Source organism: Aegilops tauschii, chromosome 2, assembly GCF_002575655.3.
Source record: "Aegilops tauschii subsp. strangulata cultivar AL8/78 chromosome 2, Aet v6.0, whole genome shotgun sequence".
Classification (NCBI taxonomy): Eukaryota; Viridiplantae; Streptophyta; class Magnoliopsida; order Poales; family Poaceae; genus Aegilops; species Aegilops tauschii.
In genome coordinates this window covers 331,969,056-331,982,982 of record NC_053036.3, presented here as the reverse complement: position 1 = coordinate 331,982,982, position 13,927 = coordinate 331,969,056, and the positions used below count along the sequence as shown (strand labels likewise).

The window sequence follows — 13,927 nt, the reverse complement described above, 5'->3', positions numbered from 1 at the left end:
TATTAAGTGTGACTCGGACGACGGCTACGTCCCCCCGGTTGCCTCATGGTTCTCGACGGCAACAACGTCTCCATCTATGGATATTTCCCTTCCAATTTCTGGCTCCCCATGGATGCACCGTGCTTGGCTCAGGTGCCTCCAACAAGTTCACTTCACGGACCATGCAGTGCAGCAACCCACAAAACAAAACAAAAGGAAAAGGCTGCATGGTCCATACTACCTACGACTACGAGACAAGCATCTGCTCTTCCTATACTAACAAAAGAAAATGCTCATTTCTATGTAACCATGATCATATCATTCATCCCCATGCACCCAAGTAGCCGTACCTTATCAATAATATCTTACTGATTCTTTTGTTGAAAACTAGTATAAAGTAACACAACATCAACATAGCTATTAGCTAGTAGGGTCTGTGGCAATACAATACTCTGCACTGACATGAAAAAGAGATGACATTCTTCATCAGCATATAAAAAATGGACCGTGGGAACCTTTCGAGAAGAGGAAGTCGTTTTGTAATTTCATCATTCTACTGCCAAGTAGTATGTCACCCTTTGTCAGATTTCTACATTTCTTTTAAAGGCTTTGACTAACGATGCGACTTACTATGAGCCTACATAATTGCCCGACAATGGGCGCATAAACTTTTTAGTGATTCAACATCGGTTGTTTAGAAGCATTAGCGCGCGTTGCTGCGCCAATGAATCACTACAATAATCATAAGTATCACCTTACCAGCTGGGCATTGGTGTTGAGAAGGAAAGACTTTGGTGGGGTCTTCCAAATATTAGAGATTTTAATATGGTTTTTCTGGCCTCTTGGGAGAAAAGATATTATGATAGTGAGGGGAGGGACTAGAGAATTATGATTGATCATAAATACAATACAGAATATCATAATGTATCGTGGTCTAGAAATGGGGTTGGATCTCCATTCTGGAAAGGCATTACATAGGCTTTAAGTGCCTCTAAACACTTTTTACAAGTGGAATGTGGGGAATGGAGAAAGTGTTAGTTTTGGCATGACACTTGGTTGGAGGATTATTTCCTTAAAGTTAGATATTGGCCTTTGTTTGAGATTTGTAACCAATCTCTCTGCTCACTAGCCCAAGCCTTGGATTTGAATCTAACCTTTAGGCGGTGTATTAACAGAATTGGGCTAGAATTGTGGCATCAACTCTTGTGTGAAGTTGGCACAATTTTCACTTTTTGACTCGCGGAACACACCAATTTTGATGTTGGAATTTGGTTCAGTTAAATAAATTTACAAACCTATTAACTTTGGTGGTGTGGTTTAAAAAATTGGGGGCTGTTTCTGGAAAATCTTACGCGCTCAGAATATCCATGTGTTTCCTCTGGCTGATTGTGAACAACAAAGTACTGACTAGAGACAACTTGGCTAAAATGAGACATGTAGAGGACATTAGTTGCTTATTTTGTAACGAGACTAAGTCAGTGAATCACCTTTTCTTTCAATGTATTGTGGCATCCAATGTGTGGGGGGTTGTTTCTGAGGCTTTCCAGATAAATATTCCCAAGTCGTTAGTGATGTTATTGCTATTTGGTGTATGTACAAGAACAAGCCCGTGTTGAATATGGTTTATGCTACCTCCTTGTGGAGTTTGTGGACACTGAGAAATAATTTTTGTTTTCAGGGGAAAACATGGAAAGAACATTCACTTAGTGCTTGCAAAGCTCAGCGGTTATCTGCATCAATGTGGCATTCTCTGCAACAACACTCAGTCTATGCTAGCTCCATCAACGTTGTCTGCTACTGCTGGACATGCCAAGTGGAGAGCTACTTAGAATCGCCCGGTGATGAGGGACATCGGAGATAGATGTGCATCTGGAGTCTATTCGCATAACTAGCTCTTCGTTAGGGCCATTATTTGTACTCTTGTTGTTCATCTTCTACGTCGGTCTGTAATATAAGGAGATGAAAATGTTTACTGATGGACATCCATTTGGTTGCCTACCCCGTGGTTGCTCTGGCTGATATAGGTTGAATGTTGTAGACTTGCTTTGCTTCATTCCATAAAAATGGAGCGGGCGGAAACCCCTTTTATTCAAAAAAAAAACAAGAAAGATTTGGCAAATAGCTTGAAAACTCTGACTGAACCAGGCTATATTAGTGGTCATAAAAAAGTTAGGTTGGCTTCGTTGCACAAATTATTTGCATGCTTTTTGAAAGGTGATACATATATAATTGTTATCCTAACTTAATGATGCCAATTCCTACCCTCACATGTCTGACCCACCCGAAAAATACGATGTACGATCGGTTGCATTGCACAAATTGATACGATCTCCCATTGCCCAACGTGGACCACAACAAAATATGTGTCTTAGGCCTTCAATCCTGTGGAGCATAGTGGCTTTAAGGATTACTCCCTCCTTCCATATATATAAGATTAAAAATATATATAGGGCCTAATACATTTTTCGAGGTTGTCTTTGACTATTTTATAAGATTAATAATATATGAGATGTATAATGTGAAAATTATACCATTAGAAGCTCCTTCCACTTACGAATTTGATGGTGTGCTTTGTGTAAGTTGTATGTTATTGCTCCAACATGTGGTCAAAGTTAGCCTCGAAAAATGTTTAGGCCCTATATACATGGAAGGAGGGAGTAAGGTATTTGACCCTATCAAAACTGAACAACTCAAGTAAACCTCAATTGAATGAGAGGGCTATAAAATTAGGGAGTTTAGTGAAGTTACTAGTGAAGGAAATATGCCCTAGAGGCAATAATAAAGTTGTTATTTATATTTCCTTATATCATGATAAATGTTTATTATTCATGCTAGAATTGTATTAACCGGAAACTTAGTACATGTGTGAATACATAGACAAACAGAGTGTCACTAGTATGCCTCTACTTGACTAGCTCGTTAATTAAAGATGGTTAAGTTTCCTAGCCATCGACATGAGTTGTCATTTGATTAACGGGATCACATCATTAGAGAATGATGTGATTGACAAGACCCATCCGTTAGCTTAGCACGATGATCGTTTAGTTTGTTGCTATTGCTTTCTTCATGACTTATACATGTTCCTATGACTATGAGATTATGCAACTCCCGAATACCGGAGGAACACTTAGTGTGCTATCAAACGTCACAATGTAACTGGGTGATTATAAAGATGCTTTACAGGTGTCTCTGATGGTGTTTGTTGAGTTGGCATAGATCGAGATTAGGATTTTTCACTCCGATTGTCGGAGAGGTATCTCTGGGCCCTCTCGGTAATGCACATCACTATAAGCCTTGCAAGCAATGTGACTAATGAGTTAGTTGCGGGATGGTGCATTACGGAATGAGTAAAGAGACTTGCCGGTAACGAGATTGAACTAGGTATTGAGATACCGACGATCGAATCTCGGGCAAGTAACATACCGATGACAAAGGGAACCACGTATGTTGTTATGCGGTTTGACCGATAAAGATCTTCATAGAATATGTGGGAACCAATATGAGCATCCAGGTTCCGCTATTGGTTATTGACCGGAGATGAATCCCGGTCATGTCTACATAGTTCTCGAACCCGTAGGGTCCGCACGCTTAACGTTCGATGACGATCGGTATTATGAATTTATGTGTTTTGATGTACCGAAGGTTGTTCGGAGTCCCGGATGTGATCACGAACATGACGAGGAGTCTCGAAATGGTCGAGACGTGAAGATTGATATATTGGAAGGTTATGTTTGGACACCGAAAAGGTTTCGGATGAGTTCGGGCATTTACCGGAGTACCGGGAGGTTACCGGAACCCCCGGGGGCTTACTGGGCCTACATGGGATTTAGTGGAAGAGAGAGGAGGCGACCGAGAGGAGGGGCGTGCCCCCCAAGCCCAATCCGAATTGGGAGGGGGCCCCCCTTCCTTCTTCTCCTCTTCCCCTTCCTCCCCCTCCTATTAGGACTAGGAAAGGGGGGAACCTACTCCTAGTAGGAGTAGGATCCCCCCCTTGGGTGCGCACCATGAGCCCCGCCGGCCCCCTCCTCCCCTCCTTTATATACGGGGGAGGGGACACCACATAGACACACAAGTTGATTGTTTAGCCGTGTGCGGTGCCCCCTCCACATATTTCCACCTCCGTCATATCGTTGTAGTGCTTATGCGAAGCCCTGCGTCGGTAACTTCATCATCACCGTCATCACGCCGTCGTACTGACGAAACTCTCTCTCGGCCTCAGCTGGATCAAGAGTTCGAGGGACGTCACCGAGCTGAACGTGTGCAGATCGCGGAGGTGCCGTGCGTTCGGTAATTGATCGGTTGGATCGCGAAGACGTTCAACTACATCAACCGCATTACTTAACGCTTCCGCTTTCAGTCTACGAGGGTATGTGGACACACTCTCCCACTCGTTGCTATGCATCACGTAGAGAGATCTTGCGTGATCGTAGGTAAATTTTTTGAAATACTGCGTTCCCCAACAACTAGAAGTCAGAATGGCTAGATAATCATATTTTTTGTCCTATGAGTCTTAATCTTTCCTTTAGGTTGCACAACAGTAAAAGAATCCTCGTCTATGTCTCCAAGATTAGTCCAAGTTAAACTTGAAGGAATCGCCCCCAACATTATCATGCACATTAAGTTTCAACTCAATAAGCCTATTTTTTTGGTTTTTGATTTCTTTTTTATCCTACTTTTCTTTATACTTCCCAATATTCTAAACATATTTATTACAAAAACGTACTTTACAATTTTTTTGAAAAATGTTAGTCATGCATTTGAAAAATATTAAATGTGTACAGAGAATAGGTTTTTTATGTATACAAAAAATGTACAACGTTTATGGGAAAATGTAGACATAAATAAAATAAGTTTTTAAAATGTTAATCTTTTATTTGGAAAATGTTAAACATGTATATAAAAATTATTCCTAATGTATATACAAAATGTATAATATGTATGCAAAAAGTAGACATCCAAAAATACATGTCTATATTTTTTTTAATGTGTACAAAAAAATGTTCCGGACATATAGAAAAAATGTGGAACATGTATTAATGAAGTTGAACATAAAAATATTATTTTATTAAAATGTTGATTGTGTATCAAAATATGTTAATTACATATACGAAAAATATTAAACATGTATAAAACTATAAAAAAAATGTTCCTGGTGTATACTGAAAATGTACAATGAGTATGAAAAAAGTAGTCAATGAACACAAATATTTGAAAAATTGTTAACCATCTATTAAAAAATGTTAAACATGTATAAGAAATGTTACTGATGTATACAAAAAATGTAGAATGTGTATTAAAAATGTGAATACAGAAACATAAATTTACAAAATGTTATCATGTATAAAAAATGGTAATCATATATTCTGAAAATGTTAAACATGTATTAAAAAGATGTTCTTGATATATATACCAAAAATGTACAATGCGTATGAATAAAATAGTCATAAAATATAATATTTTTTTATAAAAGATAACTTTTTTTAATAAATGTTCTTGATATATATAACTTTTATATATTTCTAATGTATACATAAAATATAAAAATGTGCATTAAAAATGTAGACACGTGTTGAAAAAAAGGGAAAAACAAAAAAAAAATGGTGGAAACCAAAGAAACAAAACAAACAAACAAATGAAACATATCAGAAATGAAGAGAAAAAACATGACGCAAACCATGAAAACCCATGATGAAACCAAGAAAAACAAAAGAGAATCAAAGATAAGTGATGAAAATTAAGAAAGGAACAAAAAATCAAGAAAATAGGAAAGAAAAGAAAAGGCAATAAGCCGGAGAAAGGAACAAAAAAAATGAAGAAAAAATAACGAAAAGAGAAAACTAGTAAAAACGAAGAAGCCAATGAAGTTCGACACAAAAGAAAGGAAAATGAGGAAACTCAATAAAAACCAAAGAAAACAAAACAAATGAAAGACAAAAAAAAACCAATGCAAAAGAATGAAGCCAAGTAAGGAACAAACAAACCAAGAAAGAAACAGAGGAAAACAAAAAACCTGTGAAAACTGAGAAAGAAACAAAGAAAACCAATGAAAAAGCAAAAAAAAAAACTAAAAAACCAAAGAAAAACGAAGAAATCCGGAGAAGAAATTAAAAAAGAGAATAAAAAAGTACTCGAACCAGTGGTCGCGTGCTAGCGACCGGACCAATAAAAAAAAAGATAAATGGGCATGCCCAGTTGCTATACGAGATACGACTCCTTGTGGCGAGAGAAGCTACCATCTTGCTATAAGCAAGGCCCATTATTATTTTTGCTTGAAGCGGAATAGCCCACAAAGGGATGATATAGGGTCGGAAGGCCATTTGTTGGTCAAAGCGCTGGCAGCCCAGAGTCATAGGACCGGAAAACAAAAAACAAAAATAAATTTCTCTTTTTTGCACAAAAAAAAAGAAGACGAAGGGGAGAACCAGTTGCTGGTTTGGTGAGTGGCTAGAACTTGGGAGCTGATTGGCAGGAATAGGATAATGAGATACCTCGTGGCACATGGGACCGAAATGTTTCCCGAGATCTGGCCTTTTCGATCTCTCAAACGGAAACCCAAAAGTGAGATGGAGCGCGCGTGTGTGTAGAGATGCGGTCGCTCACCTCAGTCATGGCTTGATGCCTTGATCAATTCGATTTTGCATTCGAATATGCTCGTCTCGTGTGGTTCGTTCGAATATGCCGGTGCGACAAAGGCCAAGGGCAAGTGGGAACCACTGACTTTCGTCCACTCCCTTCTCCAGCTCCAGCTCTTCTTTCTTCGCCTCGCGCGAGTGAGCGAATAGCCTCAATCGATCCTATTCGATTCAACCAAAGCAAAGAAAGGAATACCGGAAGAGGATTAAATTGCCGCAAGGACGAGGCAAGGATGGCGAGGGCGGCGCCCATCCTCGCCGTGTCCAAGCCGTCTCCTCTCCCTCTAATCGCCCCGTCGTCACGCCCCCGGGCTGGGTCCCTTCACCTGCATCGCCGCCGCCTCCTCCCACTCTCGCCGTCGTCGTCATGCAGCACCAGCACCAGCGCCTCTTCCTCCTCCTCCTCGCCGGTCTTGCTGCGGGATGACGAGCTGGACCACCAGGAGGAGCCCCCGCCCGCTTCGGAGGCCGACTCGCGGCCCCGCCGCATCGCGCTCTTCGTCGAGCCCTCCCCCTTCGCCTACGTCTCCGGCTACAAGAACCGCTTCCAGAACTTCATCAAGTACCTCCGCGAGATGGGCGACGAGGTCATCGTCATCACCACCCACGAGGGCGTGCCCGACGAGTTCCACGGCGCCAAGCTCATCGGATCCTGGAGCTTCCCTTGCCCCTGGTATCAGAAGGTCCCGCTCTCGCTCGCCCTCAGCCCCAGAATCATTGGAGAAGTCGCTAGGTTCAAGCCCGACATTATCCACGCCTCTTCCCCTGGAATCATGGTACGTATGCTACTAACCAATCTCCTTTCTGTATTTCGACAATAAGAGTATTATTCAGTATTGGAGATTTCATATTTTCCCTTGACCAAGTGAATTAAATTCACAGGTATTCGGCGCCCTAATCATCGCAAAGTTGCTATGCGTCCCTCTAGTGATGTCCTACCACACCCATGTTCCAATGTGAGTTGACTTCCCTTCCTCTCTCACAAATTAACAACTCATATACACACCCGTTTCGAAAACATAAGGAGGAAAAGAAACTGGGTTATGCGAGCAACAGAACTGCAAATTGAACAAAACTGAGAAAATACCTTCTCTTATCTAGGCCAACACAACTAGACCATATAATTAATCCTCAGCTCCTAGTAGGAAAATACCATCCACGGTGTTATCTGCATTGTGAATGATATCTACTCCCTCTGTAAAGAAATATAAGAGCGTTAGTGATCTAAACGCTCTTATATTTCTTTACGGAGGGAGTATAATCCTAGGAATTGTGGGTTTATTTATCCAGCTAGAGAGGCGAGCTGATCCTTGTTTATCTATGGCAGTTATATTCCAAGGTATACATTCAGCTGGCTTGTCAAGCCCATGTGGCTAGTTATAAGTAAGTTTTCACTTATGTACTGCACAAATGTATAACCTCTCTTGCCAGACTAGCCAGCTGATACAATCTTCGCATGCTATAGAATTCTTGCACCGAGCTGCGGATCTCACACTGGTACCATCAGTCGCTATTGGCAGGGACCTTCAAGCTGCCCGTGTTACAGCAGGTTTGCACAAACATACATACTGCTTCCATGTTATTACTTCTTTCCAGGTTCCAACATCTTCCTCTCATGGCGCATGTTTCCAGCCAATAAGATACGCCTTTGGAACAAGGGCGTGGATTCAGAAAGCTTCCATCCTCGTTTCCGTAGTCAGGAAATGCGGTCAAGGCTAACGTAAGTAATCTACTTTGCTTAGCTGGTCCATTTGTGATGCAGTTTCAATGATGCTAATGGGTTCTTGCCTCACCCAGTATGTCGAGAAAGCTGCATAATGAATCAATTTGATCAGATATATCTTTCATGTGACTAACTGTGTTGCTTGTATGCTTCTTCTATTATGTCAGGAATGGTGAACCAGACAAGCCACTGATAATCTATGTTGGACGCTTAGGAGTTGAGAAAAGCTTGGATTTTCATAAGCGGTGAGCTCACGACGTTTCTGATTTTTAATGTTGCAATGCAAACTGAATGGCGCGTGTGATAGAAACCTTACCTACCGCTCGCGTCGCCTTATTGTTACCATAAAGTTTTGTTGACATAATTTAGTTTTTTTTTATCTAGCTAAGTCATATCTTGTGTTCACCAAGTGTCACTGCTGCTGACAATGGGTTCTACTTTTTCTAGAGTCATGGATCGACTTCCAGGATCAAGAATTGCATTCATTGGAGATGGCCCATTCAGGTGTGCATCGTTATATCATAGAAACTAGTTAACTTCTTCCTTCAGTAGAAAAAGCAACAATGGAGTTGATTTAACTGTTGAAATTTGCTAATTGCTGATTTATTCTCCAAAGAGACTCTCGCATATTGTCATGAAATTTGCTTCTTCTTTTATGTAATGAGAGACTGAAATCCTCTTGTAAGAAGAGTACACACTGTTGCCATTCTTAACATGTGCCTTCCACTGCAGGCCTGAACTTGAAGAGATGTTTTCAGGAATGCCTGCAGTGTTCACAGGGACATTGCAAGGGGAAGAACTGTCACAGGCCTATGCCAGTGGAGATGTGTTTGTGATGCCTTCTGAGTCAGAGACGCTGGGTTTTGTTGTGTTGGAGGCAATGTCATCCGGGGTGCCGGTGGTCGCTGCTCGAGCTGGAGGCATACCTGACATTATACCTGAGGATCAGGAAGGAAAGACCAGCTTTCTGTACATACCGGGTGATGTGGATGACTGTGTTGGGAAGGTTGAACTCCTGCTCTCCTGTGAAGAGTTGAGAGAGACAATGGGGAAGGCCGCCAGGAAGGAGATGGAGAAATTCGGCTGGAAGGCGGCGACGAGAAAGATTCGGAACGAGCAGTACACCGCCGCAATTTGGTTCTGGCGCAAGAAGAGATCGCAGCTGCTGAGACCTCTCCAGTGGGTGTTCCGGAGGCTCTTCAGGCCCGCTCCTGCTCCTGCCCCCGCCATAACAAATCAGTCATAGGAGATTCGTTGTATTCAAGCCCTAGAATCAATCAACCATTCTGTTGAGTCCATCAGTTTGGTCAACCCGAAAGATAGAAAGATTCATGGGACACCTAATGTGAATATGTAATGCTCAACTAAATTGGAGCCAACAGAAGTAACTCCAGTTTGCTCCGGTGGCAAGTTGTAAATGTTATATACTGTTTGCTATTCGTTGACACCAGATTTTGGCCTACACAAGACCTCCTTTAACATGAAAGTTGTGGGTCTCATCGAGACAAACAACTTTGCTTGCGATCTATAGCAGATCCTGCAACCGGCGTCCCGCACAACTTCTATGATTGTGAATACCCATTAATTATTTTTAAATTTGAGCAAATGAGTTGAAGTTTGACAAAAAAAGACAACGTAATGAGTTACGATTGTGTATATTTGCATAGAAGCTATATTGTTATGGATCCTCCAACATGTGGTATTTGCTTAGCATCTTTTGATAGCCAAAAATTCGTACTAAGTAGACATACTACTTGTGGATCCGAAAACCTTTAAACCCAGTTTCTTGCCATGAATGTACACCATACCTACCTATGGATTGAATAAGATCCTTCAAGTAAATTGTCATCGAGAAGTAACTCCAGTTTGCTCCGGTGGCAAGTTGTAAATGTTATATACTGTTTGCTATTCGTTGACACCAGATTTTGGCCTACACAAGACCTCCTTTAACATGAAAGTTGTGGGTCTCATCGAGACAAACAACTTTGCTTGCGATCTATAGCAGATCCTGCAACCGGCGTCCCGCACAACTTCTATGATTGTGAATATCCATTAATTATTTTTAAATTTGAGCAAATGAGTTGAAGTTTGACAAAAAAGACAACGTAATGAGTTACAATTGTGTATATTTGCATAGAAGCTATATTATTATGGATCCTCAAACATGTGGTATTTGCTTAGCATCTTTTGATAGCCAAAAATTCGTACTAAGTAGACATACTACTTGTGGATCCGAAAACCTTTAAACCCAGTTTCTTGCCATGAATGTACACCATACCTACCTATGGATTGAATAAGATCCTTCAAGTAAGTTGTCATCGATGCATAAAGCAATAAAAATTGCTCCTAAATATGTTTGATCTTTTATTGTAAGGGAAAATAATCGTTGTACAAACTTGTGATGACAAAGTAATAAAAGCGACGGACTGCATAATAAATGTTGCTACCATAAGGGGCAATATAACATGACGTTCCTTTGCATTAAGAGATTGTGCATCCAAAAATAAAAAGCGCATGGCAACCTCTGCTTTCCTCTGCCAAGGATCTATCTTTTAATTTCCAGTATTTACTTTTGTGCATGATTCAATAGTATGCATTCTCATTTCAACCTCAATTATTCTCTAGTTGGCAAGCATCATGTTGTGGGGAAGGATCTAGGCACATATGACCAGTCAAATATATTTGATCATGATTTATTATTGTTGACAATTATCTCTATGATAAATGAGTTGGGAGGAGAAACATTAAGCCCCTATCTTTCTCTGTGTTCGATGGATGCCATTTGTTCTAAAAATATGCTTTGAGTACTAGCAATCATAGAAGACTATATAATGATTGAGTATGTGGAGCTCTTGCTTAGACTTTGTTGAGAATAAGTTGAATTGCAATTGTTTAATGACTAAGAACATAGGTTGTTAAGTTTCAAGAGAAAGCATTGTTTGAACCGTAACATGTGAATTGATTGCTACTTTATCATAATGAGTTTTATGAGAAAGAGTAGTTGTTATAATGCTAGGAAAAGCGATTGAAATTATCATTGATAAAACTTATGCACTATGCTAGCATTCACACTTCATAAATTATTTCTTTTATCATTTACCTACTCGAGAACGAGTAGGAATTAAGCTTGGGGATGTTGATACGTCTCCAACGTATTTATAATTTATGAAGTATTCATGACATGTTTACAACAATTCTATATGGTTTTGGTATGATTTGAATGGAACTAACCTAAATTGATGTTGTTTTTAGCAGAACTACTGTGGTGTTGTTTTTTGTGCAGAAATAAAAGTTCTCCAAATGAATCAAAACTTTTTCACAATTTTTTTTTGAACAAAAGAGGCACTAGAAGCTTCATGGGAGGACCAGGAGGTGAAGGAGGTGGCCACTGCCCACCAGAGCGCGCCAGGGGCTGGTGGGTAGTGGGCACCTCGTGGCCCATCTGGACATGAGACCGACGCCAAAAAATCCTATAAATACAGAAACCCCCAGAAATAACCCTAGATCAGAAGTTCCGCCGCCGCAAGCCTCTGTAGCCATGAAAAACCAATATGGACCCTGTTCCGGCACCCTGCCAGAGGGGGAAATCATCACCGAAGGCCATCTTCATCATCCCGGCGGCTACCATGATGATGAGGGAGTAGTCTACCCTCGGGGCTGAGGGTTTGTACTAGTAGCTATGTGTTTGGTCTCTCTCTCTCTCTCTCTGTGTGTGTGTGTGTGTGCGCGCTTGATTTGGCACGATCTTGATGTATCGCGAGCTTTGTTAATATAGTTGGATCATATGGTGTTTTTTCCTCTCTATCTTGTTGTGATGAATTGAGTTATACCTTTGAGATTTCACTTTTATTGGATTGAATACTTTGTTGGATTTAAGAGCACTTGATGTATGTTTTGGCACTCAACTCACGGATTCTCGAGGTGACATTGGGGTAACCTATGCAGAAGGGTTGGTGCACGTTTTCGTCCTTGTTTCTTCGATAGAAATCTTGGGGCGCTCTTTGAAGTTCTTTGTGTTGGATTGAGTATTATGAATATGAAATTGTTTGATGCATATCGTATAATCAACTCACGGATACTCGTGGTGACATTGGAGTATCTAGGTGACATTAGAGTTGGTTGATGTGTATCATATGGTGTTATTTTAGTACGAACTCTTGGGTTGTTTGTGACACTTATAGGAATAGCTCGATAGATCAGTCGAAAAGGATAACTTTGAGGTGGTTTCGTACCCTACAAACAATTTCTATCTTATGTTCTCCGCTAATAGGAACTTGGGAGTGATTCTTTATCACACGTTGAGGGATGGTTATATGATCCAATTATGTTAGCATTGTTGAGAGATTGCACTAGCGAAAGTATGAACCCTAGGCCTTGTTTTCAAGCATTGCAATAACGTTTGTGCTCACTTTTGTTACTTGTTACCTTGTTGTTTTTTATTGTTACTATTACAAAAATCAACATCTACTATCATTACTACACTTGTATCACCATCTCTTTGCCGAACTAGTGCACCTATACAATTTACCATTGTATTTGGTGTGTTGGGTAAATAATAGACTTCTTATTATTTGGTTGCGGGGTTATTTGAGAGAGACCATCTTCAGCCTACGCCTCCCATGGATTAATAAACCTTAGGTCATCCACTTGAGGGAAATTTTCTAGTGTCCTACAAAACTCTGAGCTTGGAGGCCCAACACGAGTCTACAAGAACAAATTGTGTAGTAGACATCAACGAGGGAGGACGACAGTTCAAATGCCTCGGCTACTAATTTTACTATAAGGTCGGTGGTGGAGGTGTGGGGGCGACGGTTGAAATACCGCGGCTACTCAAATTTGGGTAAAGAAATTGAAGTGGGTGGGAGCAACCAAGATCGCACACGGTTCAAAAAGAATATGCATGGTAATAAGGAAAAGCGGCGTTCTGCCGCTTTTGCATCACTCAAGGCGGGTAGTTTGTTTTTAAATTTCTAGCTAGCTGGTCTATCTCACACGGTTCATCCTAATTTTCAGACACAGACGTGGAATTCATCCTACATAAACTACCCGCCTTGAGCTTGCGCAGTCGTGGTGATTTTACAGCGCACTAGCATTGTTGGAAATATGCCCTAGAGGCAATAATAAATTGGTTATTATTATATTTCCTTGTTCATGATAATCGTTTATTGTCCATGCTAGAATTGTATTGATAGGAAACTCAGATACATGTGTGGATACATAGACAACACCATGTCCCTAGTAAGCCTCTAGTTGACTAGCTCGTTGATCAATAGATGGTTACGGTTTCCTAACCATGGACATTGGATGTCGTTGATAACGGGATCACATCATTAGGAGAATGATGTGATGGACAAGACCCAATCCTAAGCCTAGCACAAGATCGTGTAGTTCGTTTGCTCAGAGCTTTTCTAATGTCAAGTATCATTTCCTTAGACCATGAGATTGTGCAACTCCCGGATACCATAGGAATTCTTTGGGTGTACCAAACGTCACAACGTAACTGGGTGGCTATAAAGGTGCACTACGGGTATCTCCGAAAGTGTCTGTTGGGTTGGCACGAATCGAGACTGGGATTTGTCACTCCGTGTAAACG

The 13,927-nt window shown here is 40.8% G+C and overlaps 1 protein-coding gene across 1 annotated transcript; it reads left to right on the top strand.

Annotated features, from left to right (window-relative positions):
* The first annotated feature begins 6,414 nt into the window (after positions 1 to 6,414).
* On the top strand, positions 6,415 to 9,796 carry LOC109771479 (sulfoquinovosyl transferase SQD2). Its single transcript, XM_020330176.4, has 8 exons — positions 6,415 to 7,387; positions 7,494 to 7,567; positions 7,939 to 7,994; positions 8,077 to 8,160; positions 8,244 to 8,331; positions 8,502 to 8,579; positions 8,782 to 8,838; positions 9,067 to 9,796. Exons 1-8 carry the CDS (start codon positions 6,845 to 6,847, stop codon positions 9,578 to 9,580), a joined length of 1,494 nt encoding a protein of 497 aa, XP_020185765.1. The 5' UTR covers positions 6,415 to 6,844; the 3' UTR covers positions 9,581 to 9,796.
* The last annotated feature ends 4,131 nt before the right edge of the window (positions 9,797 to 13,927 follow it).